This window comes from Paramormyrops kingsleyae, chromosome 15 (assembly GCF_048594095.1).
Source record: "Paramormyrops kingsleyae isolate MSU_618 chromosome 15, PKINGS_0.4, whole genome shotgun sequence".
In the NCBI taxonomy this organism is placed as follows: Eukaryota; Metazoa; Chordata; class Actinopteri; order Osteoglossiformes; family Mormyridae; genus Paramormyrops; species Paramormyrops kingsleyae.
This window is the reverse complement of record NC_132811.1, coordinates 4049863-4063628: the sequence shown is the minus strand read 5'-3', so window position 1 is coordinate 4063628 and position 13766 is coordinate 4049863. Positions and strand designations below refer to the sequence as shown.

Genomic DNA, 13766 nt, shown 5'->3' with positions numbered 1-13766 from the left:
ATACTGTTCCTTAGTTAACAGGGAAATATGCAGGAAGTAAGCAGCAACAAAGGAGTAGCGCTTCATTAACACCTAAATTGGTACTATTAACTACTAAGGAGTTATGCTTAATTACTCAATAGGTAATAGTGAACTAATTATTATAGTAGTTCTCTATTACTTCATTAGGAACTATTGAGTATTGCTGGTCTCACTGGGAATTATGTACTAGCTATGGATTATTTCTAATAACTACTACTTCATTACTCATCAAATGAACAGTGCTTTTTTTTTGGACTAACAGGAACTTACAGGCTACTGTTCTCAATGGTTTTTGCCATTTTTTTTCCTTTTGGAATAACAGGCTTGTTTCTTCCTACTTGTTTGTATGACATACAACTTATTCTACAAAATATTACTGCCAAAAATATGTATACAGTACCTATACTTTATAATACTGTTCTTGTTCTTTAGTAACTCCTATGGAAGAAGTCAGTAACGCCACATTCATTACTAATGAGTTACAATTAGTTTTATTTAGGTCATTAGTAAGACTTCATTCCTTATTTAAAATGCATACATTAATTTCTTAATGTTTAGAAAAGATCAACAATATGTGGTGGAGCACATCATGTGGCAAAACACGAGTCTCTGATTGACCATCCCTTCAGTTGGACTTCAAAGCACAGTTTGAAGAACACTGGCACTGAAGTGAGGTAAATAATTAAAATGTAGGTACTGCATATATATTTTAGGCAGTAATATTTTGTAGAATAAGTTGTATGTCATACAAACAAGTAGGAAGAAACAAGCCTGTTATTCCAAAAGGAAAAAAAATGGCAAAAACCATTGAGAACAGTAGCCTGTAAGTTCCTGTTAGTCCAAAAAAAAAGCACTGTTCATTTGATGAGTAATGAAGTAGTAGTTATTAGAAATAATCCATAGCTAGTACATAATTCCCAGTGAGACCAGCAATACTCAATAGTTCCTAATGAAGTAATAGAGAACTACTATAATAATTAGTTCACTATTACCTATTGAGTAATTAAGCATAACTCCTTAGTAGTTAATAGTACCAATTTAGGTGTTAATGAAGCGCTACTCCTTTGTTGCTGCTTACTTCCTGCATATTTCCCTGTTAACTAAGGAACAGTATTATAAAGTGTTACAGGTTATAGTTATCTTAGGGATCTGGCTTGCGTATTAAGCCCATAACAAAGAATTAGCCTCAAAATTTCAAGAAAAATGACACTGAGACGCACTGTGAAGTTCATGTAATACCCGAGAATGGCAAAAATAACACAAATAACAAAACAGTGTAAAAATGACAGCAGCGCTCCCCAGAGAAGCGTGTATCCATGCGGATGTCCATGTCAATGTTGTAGACAGACCTATGAATACCAGTGGCGAATAAAGGGTCACTGCCCATGAAATGTATTTACAATGCACCATATTTAGTCATTTATTGAATTATTTTCATTTCAACTGGTGTACATAAGAATCGCAAACATTTTTATAATACTGGATGTACAGTACATATCTAATAGCATGTGAAAATGACATCTGTCCATCACATTTTCTCAGAGAAGAAAAAATGGTTTGATTGTGGTCAGCCACAGTACATATCTTTTAAGCTTATACCTTGAAAATTTAGTTTTTAAAAAGTTGTGCTGATTTGTTTCTGAGGTAAAACCATCAGAGTGATTAATATTGAGTATTATTACTGATACAAAAAGCTTCCGAATGCGCGCGACGCAGCTGCCCGCTGGTCCGACTTAGGGGGAATCGTAAGCCCTCCGCAATTTCTGCTCCTCTTCCCCGGACTGCGAAATAGTTGAGAACTGACCTCAAGCAAACCATTTATATTAACTGAAATACATGATCTCTGGAAGAGGAAAAAAATAGCACCATCTCAAAGCTGTGTAGGAGCGGTAGGTATGACAACTCGATGTGACGCACGCCTTTTATTAGAAGTACTTGCACGCTACCATTGTGGCATTAGAGCAAGTGCCAGATTCAGCAAGGTTTTGCAGCCATGCATAAAGATATATATATTCTTCTTTTAGGAATCAAAAACAAATATCAAAAAAATATATCTATTTGTTAATGCTATGTTAATGTCTGAAATATTTATTTAATTTAAATGAATATTAAAAGTGAAAAAAATGCAAAATGATACATGGCTGCAAGAGCTTGATAAATCAGTCCATACATCCATTCATCCACCCATTTTCCATAAAAGCTTAGGCAATACAGGGCATGGGGACCTTAGAGCCTTTCCCAAGAGGCACGAGGCATGAGGCATGATACACCCTGGATGGGATGCCAGTCCGTCACAGGGCAAAATCAAGCCAAATCATTTAGTAATAAGGAAAATTGGACATTCCTGTTCAAGTGTACTGCTGGTCTTGACTCACTGACATTAAAAGCACTGGAGTAGGTATGTTAAACCATTCTAGCCACGAATCCCACGTTGCATTCCTACTGTTATTGCACATGAAGTGCTATATTAGTCTAGCGATAGTGCTTTTCAAATACAGCAGTGGGACAGGGAACTGTTCTGGGTACAGTAAGGAATTCCTACTGTGCTCCTGTCAATGGCAATGCAGTAGCACCCAGACTGACAGACGTATAGGGCAATGATGAATGGACTTAACTGCGCGTCCAGCAGCCAGACGCATGCTTGTGAACATTTACAGGAACAACAACTGTGCCAATCCATCACTTCACATGACGTATCAGATGATCTGTGAGGTTTCAGAAAAAACAGAGTAATGCGAAACCAAGAAAACAAGGCAGTATAAATTCCAACAAAAGCAAAGGGGGAAAATATCCATTTTTCATATCACTGCAAGGTTTCAACGCGACCACAACGTGTAATACAGTGTTATGTTATACAGTGGTCTCCCATTACAGACATATTAACAGGCTACAATTTAACAGGAATAAGAATTTCAAGTTGAATGACAGTTGCAGCAGAGGGTGACTGAGGGGCTGTTGTGGCAGTTGACGACACATTTTGACAGCTATGCATTCCCTATTTTTTCATTTCATTCCTCACTCATTTTTTCTTGCTGTATAATACTATAATACCCCCCCCACCCCCCATGATCACTGCATAATTCACCGTTTGTGTAACTCAACTCCCCCCCCCCACCACCACCATTGCAGGTCATCACACGTGAGCTGGGCAGGAGGCTGGGGAGTAGGGAAGTCAATGTCCTTGGCAAGTCTTACAGCACATCTGTCTGAAGTATGGTCGGCTGCAGAACTTAAACCTGAGCACCAGGGGGCAGTATGCCACTGTGTTCACATCTTTGCATTCTGCTTGAAACAAAGAAAAAAGCAACAGGTGAGAATAAGCTGGGGATGGGAGGAAGCATGAGACAGGCATAGAGCAGGCCGCCCAAGCCCTCACCGTCGGGGTTGTCCGTGGGGCCAGGTTCGCACTTGCTCTCGCACTGCTGCATGGCTGCAGGTCGGTGAGCCTCTGGACATTCATTGGACTGATGGCCGGTGTGCGTGAGGCACTGCACAGAGCGCATCTCCTGGCCCAGCCCGCACTTCGCTGAGCACTGCGCCACACAAAAAGACAGTGCCACAGTTGGGCTCTCATCGTATACTGCAGTGGCAAAGACCGCAAGCCAAAAAAGCCTTTTAAAGGAACGACAGCATGAGGAACAGAAAGCGTGGCTAATCGTCAGTACGTATGCCGTCACTGCTGTGAGAAAGAAATATTTCCAAGATAGTCTGTTTCTTGGAAAAGCCCATAAATGGGGGTGAAGCAGCGTTTGAGAACAGCTTTTTATAACCCTGACTTAATTTCCATACTGTGGCAAATTGGTACGGAACCCTGGATCAGGATGTAGCAAAAATAACAGAAACATTTGTGTGTGCATTAAAAACGGGCACATTTTCTCACCTCTCCCCATGGGCCAGTCACCCACTGCGGCGGAGGGCATCGTTGGAGGTTGCAGCGCACCCTGCTGGTGGGGCGGCTGCTCTTCAGGCACTCCGCCTCTGGCAGTGCATCCCCACTCTCCCCTCTCTTGCACAGGATAACACGATGCCTGTAGCCTGGACCACAGCTGGAAGAGCACTGGGGATGGAGACAGAGAAACAGATGTAGGCTTCGTCCCAATTGTCCCACTTAAGTGCAAGTGCACTGAGATACTGCATAACGTATGTTGACGTAAGATGCAAAGTGCACATGTGTATGTGAAGAGCCCTTCTGCGCTAAGGGCATAAACCATCACGCCACATGTGGTAGCGTGTAAGCATGAGCTAACTGGGGTTAAAGGGATGAAGCCATCTTGTCTGTTCTGGTCCATTTTAACCAATCCATACTGTTCTATTGAGCAGCTGTTTGATTTCGTGCCACATTAAAGGTATGCTATGCTGATTGCTATAATCTGCTGGGCAATCAGATTAGAATACAGTAGATTAATACTGCCTAAAGTGAGTTTTTTTTAATCCAAATCCCAGTGATGTTGGCTTGTAAAGGCTCAATTATACTTCTGCATCAAGCCTACACAGAGCTTATGCCATGCCCTTCACCATTGCAAGCATTTATACTGGTGCGCTGGTGTGTCTGTGTTGCTCTGAATTTACATCACCAAAGCACTAGTTGGGTGCATCGTTTTGCTAAGAAATTTGTACTCTGTAAACAAAACTTATTATATTAATAATTATTATTTTTTCCAGATCATCTAGTATACATATAAAAATCATCTTAAAGCTTACTGTCACTGCTTTTAAATGAGCACCGCGTGCTGTCTTCGAGCCAATCATAATCATTCTCATCCTTGCTGTTTAAATTACTCACAGACAGGTTTGCGAGAAATTTATTTTGAACTCCTTTTTGCTTTATAAATATCACAATATTTATCGCAAAAACATTCACATCTGAAATTTTTCAATATCGTGCATTGGGCCTGGCTTCACAAGAGAGAGAGAAAGAATATTTGTGCTATTATCAAAAGGACATATATATTTTATTTATATATTTATTATAATTGTTTTGCGAAAATGTTCCTTTCTTGTGTGCATAAACTTATATTAAAATAAAATATTCTCAGACTCAGTACCTATCTACCAATCACCTGTGAGATTTGGCTTGTATGTGATCACCGGTTGCCAAGTCTACTTATTCTAGGCAACTTTGGCCTTGTTTTATTTTAAAATCAAATGGAAATATTGGTGGTTGTGGGTTGCAGTTTTCTGGGCTTGTTTCTAAAGTGTAGTCACTTATCTTCCATCTCTCTCCATCATACCTGTGTATTAACGCAAAACTGCTGAGTTTGTCCTGTTTCAGGATCCCATTCCCTCCGCCTCCCTCCTTCCCCATACATATCAAAACAAATCAAAATCCCATGAATGGAGTTTCTTTAGCTAGTTCACTAAAAAGGTACTAATTGGGCAAAATACGGGACAAAATACAACAAAGTGTGAGAAAGAAAGTGGATTAAAAGACTGGATTCTACATCAAATGTCAATTCAAAGGTAGTATGCAGGTATGAAATACATGCAAATAGGCATTAAAATGGACCAGAACAATCCGTTCCATATATTATGTCAGGCAAGTTTATTTTTTGTGAGCTGCAGCCTAGCATTCCAGCTGATGCCATCAAGATAGTCACTCAACAAATCAGGAAGCCATGTCACCCCATTGTCCCAGCCCTACACTCAACTCACATTCTTTTTCCATTCTCATCCCTTCCCTTCAGTCGGTTCATACGTGCAGATGAACTTGTGATCCCGGTACTAGCTAGCTGCACAAGGCAAGTGAACGTAAAATGAGTTGAAGTGGTGGGTAATTTCAAACGTTTTGACTGAGCTCATCAAATATCATCAAACACACAAGTCATTTTATGTGCAACTTGGCTATTTGTCTTGCTGGGTATCGGTACAGTAGCTTACACTTTGGCTAGCAGTTTTAGGGGTTTATTCAGTTAACTGGCACTCCATCTGTCAAGGTCACAACAGCTGTCATTTATCAGTTGTGTTACATACAGTACCAGTCTAAAGTTTGGATATGCGTTTGACCAGAGTGTGAAGGAAAAGTGGCCAACGTCCTTCAGGACGGCTGGAAAAGCATCCCAGGAGGCCACCTCATGGAACTGGTGTAGAGGGGACAGTAGGGTCAGTCAGTCCCTGGATCACCTGGGGTTAAGGGCCTTGCTCAAGGGCCCAGTGGTCACTCTGCTGACCCAGGGATTTGAACCAGCAACCTTCTGAGTCCCAACCCACAGAGCTGCCCCCCCCCCCCAACAACTCATTACTATTTGCTTTTGTTTAATACTATACTATTATAATACTATTTTTTTTGTTTTGTAGTACAAATAAACCTTTCTATGGACAGGTGTATCCAAATTTTTGACTGGCACGGTATATATACACACACATATATACACATACAAACACAGAGCTTTCAAGGCACTCTGCTTGCACAGCAGATGAAGGACAAACATCCAAAATGTTCAGTTTCTTCTGAATATATATTTATATCATCTCCCTGGCCCACCCTATTACAGAGAGCAGAAGTGAAGCCTGTTATGCAGCCCTGGCGTGAACAGCTGCAACCAGCAGCAGGCTAGTAACAAACTAAACACAATTTGCCCGACACTAAAATCCCTTCTGCTGGAAACAAACAACAACAAAACATTTCTGTAGGAGGAAGTACGCTGCTACCAAGCCGACCAATCATAGTCACGACTGCCAAGCCGACCAATCATAGCCACGACTGCCAAGCCAACCAATCATAGCCACGACTGCCAACGGTGGTCAGCTGGAGGGAGTGAGATTTTGACTTCAAGACAAGTCTACACATACATTTACATGTATGTAACTTTTATTAACTTGTAAATAGTCTGTAGGGTTTGCAAACTACCCCATTGCTTTTGTTGTCGCTAATTTTGGGTTTATAATGGAATAATATTTATTTGCTGTGAGATTTCTTGCATGAGCGCGGGAGACTGAAAGCGTGAGCGTCACAGCAGATGTGTGGGAACTGGCCGCCCTGCACAGCTGCTCTGGCCTGCGTGGCCTTGACATATAGCAACATTTCTAGGGAGTGCATGTCTACACTGTACCTGCGATGTCGATTCTACGCAGAAGTACTTGCCACCATTAACTCTCTTAGCCTGTTGATTATAATTGATAGCACGCTAACAAAATACAGCCTAAAGCATAAATCTGCAGATCTCCATCTGGTACAGGCTGTGAGTGATATGTACCTTACAAATAACTAATTACTACATACATAAGGACTGACAAAATATGAGAAATAGCAAACTGAAAAGGACCGAACTTTGAAGTAAGTAAATCAGTTACAAATGCAGCCACAAGTCCGCAATGTCTGCCAGCCCTCTCATGGGAGTCAGCAGGTCTGATAATCACTATGCTTTGTTGTGTAACAGCCACAGAGTCTGAGCCCATTTTATAGCACCAGGTGCACCTGGTGATGCAAACACTGTTCCCTCATCATGTTCTATGTTCCCTGGTAATAATCCCCCCCCGCCCCCCCCCCAAAAAAAAACACACTACTAAACATATTCAGTAGTGGTCTGAAGAACAACAGGATGATGTCGGAAGTCTTCCATGGCCTCACCAATCCCTAGATATAAACAGGTGGAATACAAAGTGCAAAGCAGACCTCTACCACTTTCATCCTTCAAAGAAGTGGAGGTACACAATGGTCCATCATGCCAGTACACACAGTTTGGAACATGTATGACATCATCCCAAGAAAGACAGAAGCCATTCATAAGGCAAACAGTGGCTCTAGTCCTTATTAGGACATTCTTTATTAACATATTTGCATTTCCATATGCATTTCTTGTAACCCTGGGTTTTGTCCCTTCATTTGCACCTGATTAAGAAATAGGTTTGAATTATTATTGAATCCAATTAGGACACGTAATAATATCACGTTCTATAAGCCCATTCATCCTTTGACCAATCTCCCGACTGCTTGTAGAGCTCATGGTCAAGGTGACTCTGGTGCCTTTCCAGGACGCACACTGAGAGAAATCTGTGACATTTGTATCAGATGTGTCACGTCTCCACTATTATGAAGCAAACACTAAGTCTTGTATTATTATTATTTTTGCCTGTTGTCGCAGTAAGTATGTACATCGCATTCGGAAATAAGCAGATTATTTGCAATGAAATCGCACACATGTGTGATCCTATGAATCTGATCTGGACACCTGTTTCAACCATGGCGCAATAAATAAAACAGGACCATAAACATTTCTTATGTGCACTGAGCCTGGTCGTGTTTTACAGACAAGCTCATCATCCCTCTAATGCCTGTCAGCACACACGATTACTTTACTGATTATGTTCTGTGACATGGCGGTAACCATTTAACTTTCAGATTATGATTTACATAATATTAAAAATTGCACTCTCCATTCACTACCAATGAATGTAAGCGAGTGACAGCTAATGAATATGAAGTGCATACAGTATGTGAGCATTCAAATTTAAATTGCATGTAAAGAATTGTGGAGAACCAATGGGTGTCGCTTGTTATTATTGAAAGATATTACAACTGGATAACTGAATGTAGAATATAAAGCTAGCTTTACCGCCCCAGTGTAGGAGTTCCACATTATGGAAAAAATTAAAATTACGCTTTTTTTCCCCCTTACTTTGATAAGCCGACTCTGCTAAGTGATAACCCGTCTGCTTCTGGCTAGCTACCTGAGGCTAATGCTGCGTGCACAGAAAACATGACGGGGGAAAAAAAAGTAATTTTCTCTCAATGACAAATACACGGGTAATTGTACAATGGCTAAGACACGTGAGGATGAGGCAAGGACCGAGTACAGTCACAGTTAAGGGCACACACGACAACTGGATACACAGCACAAGTACCTACACTAAAAAATACAAACATGGGCTATATGCAAAACATACATGGGGTTATATACACGCGCTCATGAGGCATGCTGGGACAGGCAGACGCTGCCGGTGCTACAGTATCATAGCATATTTGAATTATACATAGTTCAATAATTTAAGTTGCATAGTACTATAATTTGAAAAGCATCTGAAACATATGTATTTTATCCTTTAAACTTGACTGACCAACAATCCCTAAAATGCTAGGAAGTGTCAAGTCCTGTAGTTTCCCCAGAACTGTCCCCCACCAGTTAAAGGCACACTGGCCATCAGAAAAGAGCAACAGGCCTTACGGGGCAGTGCATCTGAAAACCACTGCCATGTAAATCCCGGATCTGTCCCTAGTAGGAAGACCTGACAGTAACCCTTGATTGTAGTTTGCTATTATGGAGTGAAATGGCCCTGACTCAGATGGAGTGTATCAAGGTTGCAGTACACTATCCTAAAAATTCGTCCATACAAATACCTTACACCAACACCCAAATATGTTAAATGATAAAAACACGATATGGCCACCGACACTAGTAACTCACACACTGACTATAAAAGAAAAAACACTTCTAAATGTAGCATAAGGACTTTTTTGGAAAGATCGTGAACTATACCTCAGACCAGTCCAGGGCCAGCCATTCGGGGGGGCAGGTCTGGTTGTTACAGGGTTCGGTGAGGGAGGGACGTGGAGGGGCGCACATACTGTCATCCTGGACTTTCTCCTCCGAGGGTGAGATCTTCCTCTTGCAGAGCACCTCGCGGGTACGGACACCCCCGTTACAGCTGCGACTGCACTCAGACCACTCCCCCGTCCACCAGCTGTAAGAATGGGATACACACACACCAGCTCTCACCAGCTGTAAGAATGGTGTACACACACACCAGCTCTCACCAGCTGTAAGAATGGTGTACACACACACCAGCTCTCACCAGCTGTAAGAATGGTGTACACACACACCAGCTCTCATTAGCTATATGAATGGTGTACACACACACCAGCTCTCATCAGCAGTAAGAATGGTGTACACACACACCAGCTCTTACCAGCTATATGAATGATGTATACACACACCAGCTCTCACCAGCTATATAAATGGTATATACACAGACACACACCAGGCCTCACCAGCTATATGAATGGTACACACACACCAGCTCTCACCAGCAATATGAATGGTGTATACACACACCAGCTCTCACCAACTGTAAAAATGGTATATACACAGACACACACCAGGCCTCACCAGCTATATGAATGGTATACACACACACCAGCTGTCATCTGCTGTAAGAATGGTATATACATAGACATACGCACCAGGCCTCACCAGCCATATGTACGGTATACACACACACCAGCTCTCATCGGCTGTAAGATTCATAAATACACATAAACATCCAACAGCTGCAAGGATCGATAACAAACACGAACACAAATTAATGCACAATAAGATCCACCAGTTGTAAGACTCATGCTGACAAACACAGACGTAATGTTAAAACACACCTGCTGTACACAAACAGGCACACAGAGAAAAACATGAACCAGCCGTGAGAATCACATGCACATTTGATTTCTTACTAGATATGACTCATATAACTTTATGTACACACACACACACCCACATTAACACTCACCAACCATAGCACATTAACACTTGTAACACTTAAACATTGTCTAAGAATCACAAAACTTCCAGACAGCTTTAAGGGTGAAGTTCAGGGTGCACCCACACACCCACACAGACACACACCCACATACCCACACAGACACACACCCACACACCCACACAGACACACACCCACACACCCACACAGACACACACCCACACACCCACACACAGTCCCATTAGCTTCTACCTTTCAGCGCGACAAAGTATAACTGATTATTCACATCCAGATACCCACAAGCAACTCCAGGCTTATCTCCCAGGGGATGTAAGGTAAATAGCATTTTCACTTGACAAGTAAGGGGTGCAATTGCACCCCCTGCAGCCACAGTGAAATCGCCCGTACAGATACCTACTCTCACACACACCTGGGATACTCAAAACATCATTAATAGTATTGTTTTTCTAGCAGTCAATGTCAGTGTGCAGACTGAGCATTGGTACTTTAAGATAAGCAGAGCACCAACACATCATGAAACAGTGCAGCTGAAGGTGATGCCCCAGCAGCCGGAAGCTCACGTTGGTGGGCACGGCTCAGAGTTGCACGCTCTCTTCTTCTCCTTGGGCTTGCTCCTCTTGTCGCAGAATTGGTTGAAGACGACCGAATGATCAGCCTGCTTCTTGCACACTACCTGCTGGGTCTGAACCCCTGTGAAGATGAGCAGAGCAGAACAATGACCTTAACTCTGGCCCGGTGATGTTACAGGGTGGATCCATGAGACAATGCGGGACCCCGACCTTAACTCTGGCCTGGTGATTTTACAGGGTGGTTCCATGCAATGGAGCTGGTGCAGCAGTGAAGCCTAGTGGTCAAGATCAAGGCCACTGGCTGGTTTTGGTGGTCATCACATGTCAGTTTTGAGATTAATTTGTTTTTTGGGACAATTAGTGATTTTATCAGGAATGAGGCTTTCGGCCTGCTTACGTCACATGTGCTCCCCAAACACAGGTGGCTTCAGACCCTCCTGAACCCAGTTTGGCAGGTTCTAGGTGTTCATGATATGGTGAAATGCATCTGTTTCTGAACCGCTGTATGTGCGTGTGTTGGGGAGGGGTTTCGTGGGCCAGTGATTTAACCAGAAGGTTGTATGATCCTGGCAGAGGGACGAGTGAAAACCAGCAAGGCAGGCAAGAGCAGGGGGCGCACCTCCGGCACACAGGGAGGAGCAGCGGGACCAGGAGGTGTAGTGCCAGGCGTATCCACTCAGTGCGTCACGTTTCATGGGGGGGTTGAACCGGTAGTGAATCCCTGGGTTTGGCTCCCGCACCAGCACCTGCACACACACACACAGTTGTTGGTGCATTCAAGCTGTCCATGACACATACACTGATGTATCCTGGATGGTACTTGGGCAATTTGGTCAAATTGTTACCATAACAACAAGCGATATGTTGGTGGGCCCAAGTGCTTCCAGGGTTTCCGGTTCGTCAGCTGGCCGCCGGTAGTGGAAGGTGGTCCCAGCGATGTCGAACCTCCGCGGGGTGTCTATAGTCAGCTTCCCATTAATAAAGTACTGGTCCCCTTTGCCCTTCAGCACTGAGAAATGGGATTGCAGAGTGAGTGTCCACATGGAAACAGAACACTAAAGCCGTGTTTCAAGGGGGATCCATGTCAGGTAAACTTGGAAAATCCAATTCAGTAGCCTTTTCCAAATAATGGAACATTTGGTGCCACAGAAATTGTTTTCTAATGTGCATAATTCTAGAACTTTCCAGAAATTAAAGGACTCACCCAGATAGTTGAGGGAGACGTTTAGCTCCTGGATATGAATGAACACTGAGCCTTTTGGGATCTGAACCACCTCTTCATAACCTGAGGACATAAAGGCCAGATGGGTGTGTCAGAAAAACAGCCACCCAACTGTGGAGCGAATGATGCATAACTACTGTTTGACTGTGCAGGTTCCCAATGGATTAAGCAGGGCCTCTGGATTCCAGCAGAATTCCTGGAGAACATTCTGCAGCTCCACCAGTGAACAGCAAATACGTCTGTAACCAGACTGCTCTGTCCAGCCACCACAGCCCTGTAAATAACTCCAACCCCGTTCAAAAAAAGAGAAATTAAATAAATAATTCATTCCAAGTCAAGGGAACCGTCAGGGGGAAGGACAAGCTTTCCTCCAGACCAGCAGAAGCCGGGGTGGGGGGGGGGGGGGGAGTAATTTTCGGCAGCCGAGAGCCCCACTTGCGGTTTCTGGTGGACAGGAAAACGGAGACGCTTTCCTGTTAGAATCCGAGGGCCCGTGTGGTAAACAGAAGACGCAGAGTGCCAGAGAGCAGTAAACCCCCCCCCCCCCCCCCACCCCGGCCCTCGAACCCTGAGTGACCCCTTGCGCCGGCCAAAGCTGGATCCAGGTCAAAGAGAGAACAGGGAAAAAAGAAGGGAAGAGAGCAGAGAAGAGTAGCAAGAGATAGACGAAGACAGAATTCGGTAAATGGAAAAAAAAAGCAAGGAACGAGAAGTGTGACAGAGAAATAAATGGGACTCGATGATTAAGGCAACGCTGACAGGAACCTGTATTCCTGTCATCTGAGATTAGGAGGCCGAAACAGTCGGACCATGGCAGTGGTCTGAGACATATAACAACCTGCTGTCCTGGGAACGGAACGGAGCACATCGTAATGCACTGGTACAGGTCCAGGATAATTAGCGGAGATTTAGCCCCGGGGTCGACTTGTTAGCGGGTTGGTTTTCTATGGGACACGCTTCTCAGAAGCGAAATCGCACTGCCTTCAGTCCACCACTGAGCCGACTCACGCTCCCGGCTTTTTGGCTTCAGCGTGTAAGAAATTTGATATCTGGCACTGAGTACAGCCTGCTGTAATTCAGACGGGAAGCGAGGCTCAGTTACGAAAAAAAATTCAGTGTGAGCGAGCTCAGTGTGGGCTGTAAATTAGCCCCGGCTCAAAATACATGGCACGGCTGTGGCCGGGCCAGGTCCAACTGTCCCCAGATATGGCTGCCCCCACAGCGGGTGTCAGTTCTGAGGCTTTCCGGGGGAGGTTGGCCCAGAATAGAGCTGGACTGGTGCTCAGATCCACGGGCAGCCAGAACCCAAGGATCCTGCCTCATTTCAGCCCAACACCACAAGGTCATGCCACAAGTCTGGCTCACTAAGGTGAAGGACTGGCCTCACTGCCAATGACCCCCCCAGGCGCATTAGGCTGGTGACCTCAGGTGCTAGAGGGCAGAGTGGGGCTCAACAGGTTAGGATT

General features: G+C 43.8%; 1 protein-coding gene across 4 annotated transcripts in view; it reads right to left on the bottom strand.

The window, feature by feature from the left end:
* Positions 1-1412: 1412 nt before the first annotated feature.
* Positions 1413-13766, bottom strand: part of adamts10 (ADAM metallopeptidase with thrombospondin type 1 motif, 10) — a 47243-nt gene continuing 34889 nt past the window's right edge. For all 4 annotated transcript variants that reach the window (XM_023843695.2, XM_023843693.2, XM_072699429.1 and 1 more), the window contains exons 18-25: positions 12283-12363; positions 11924-12087; positions 11698-11824; positions 11070-11199; positions 9495-9699; positions 3902-4078; positions 3398-3554; positions 1413-3303 (exon numbers count right to left, since the gene is read on the bottom strand). In XM_023843695.2, the coding sequence (XP_023699463.2) occupies positions 3194-3303; positions 3398-3554; positions 3902-4078; positions 9495-9699; positions 11070-11199; positions 11698-11824; positions 11924-12087; positions 12283-12363 (1151 nt within the window). In that variant the 3' untranslated portion in view covers positions 1413-3193. The remainder of the gene's footprint in view (positions 3304-3397; positions 3555-3901; positions 4079-9494; positions 9700-11069; positions 11200-11697; positions 11825-11923; positions 12088-12282; positions 12364-13766) is intronic.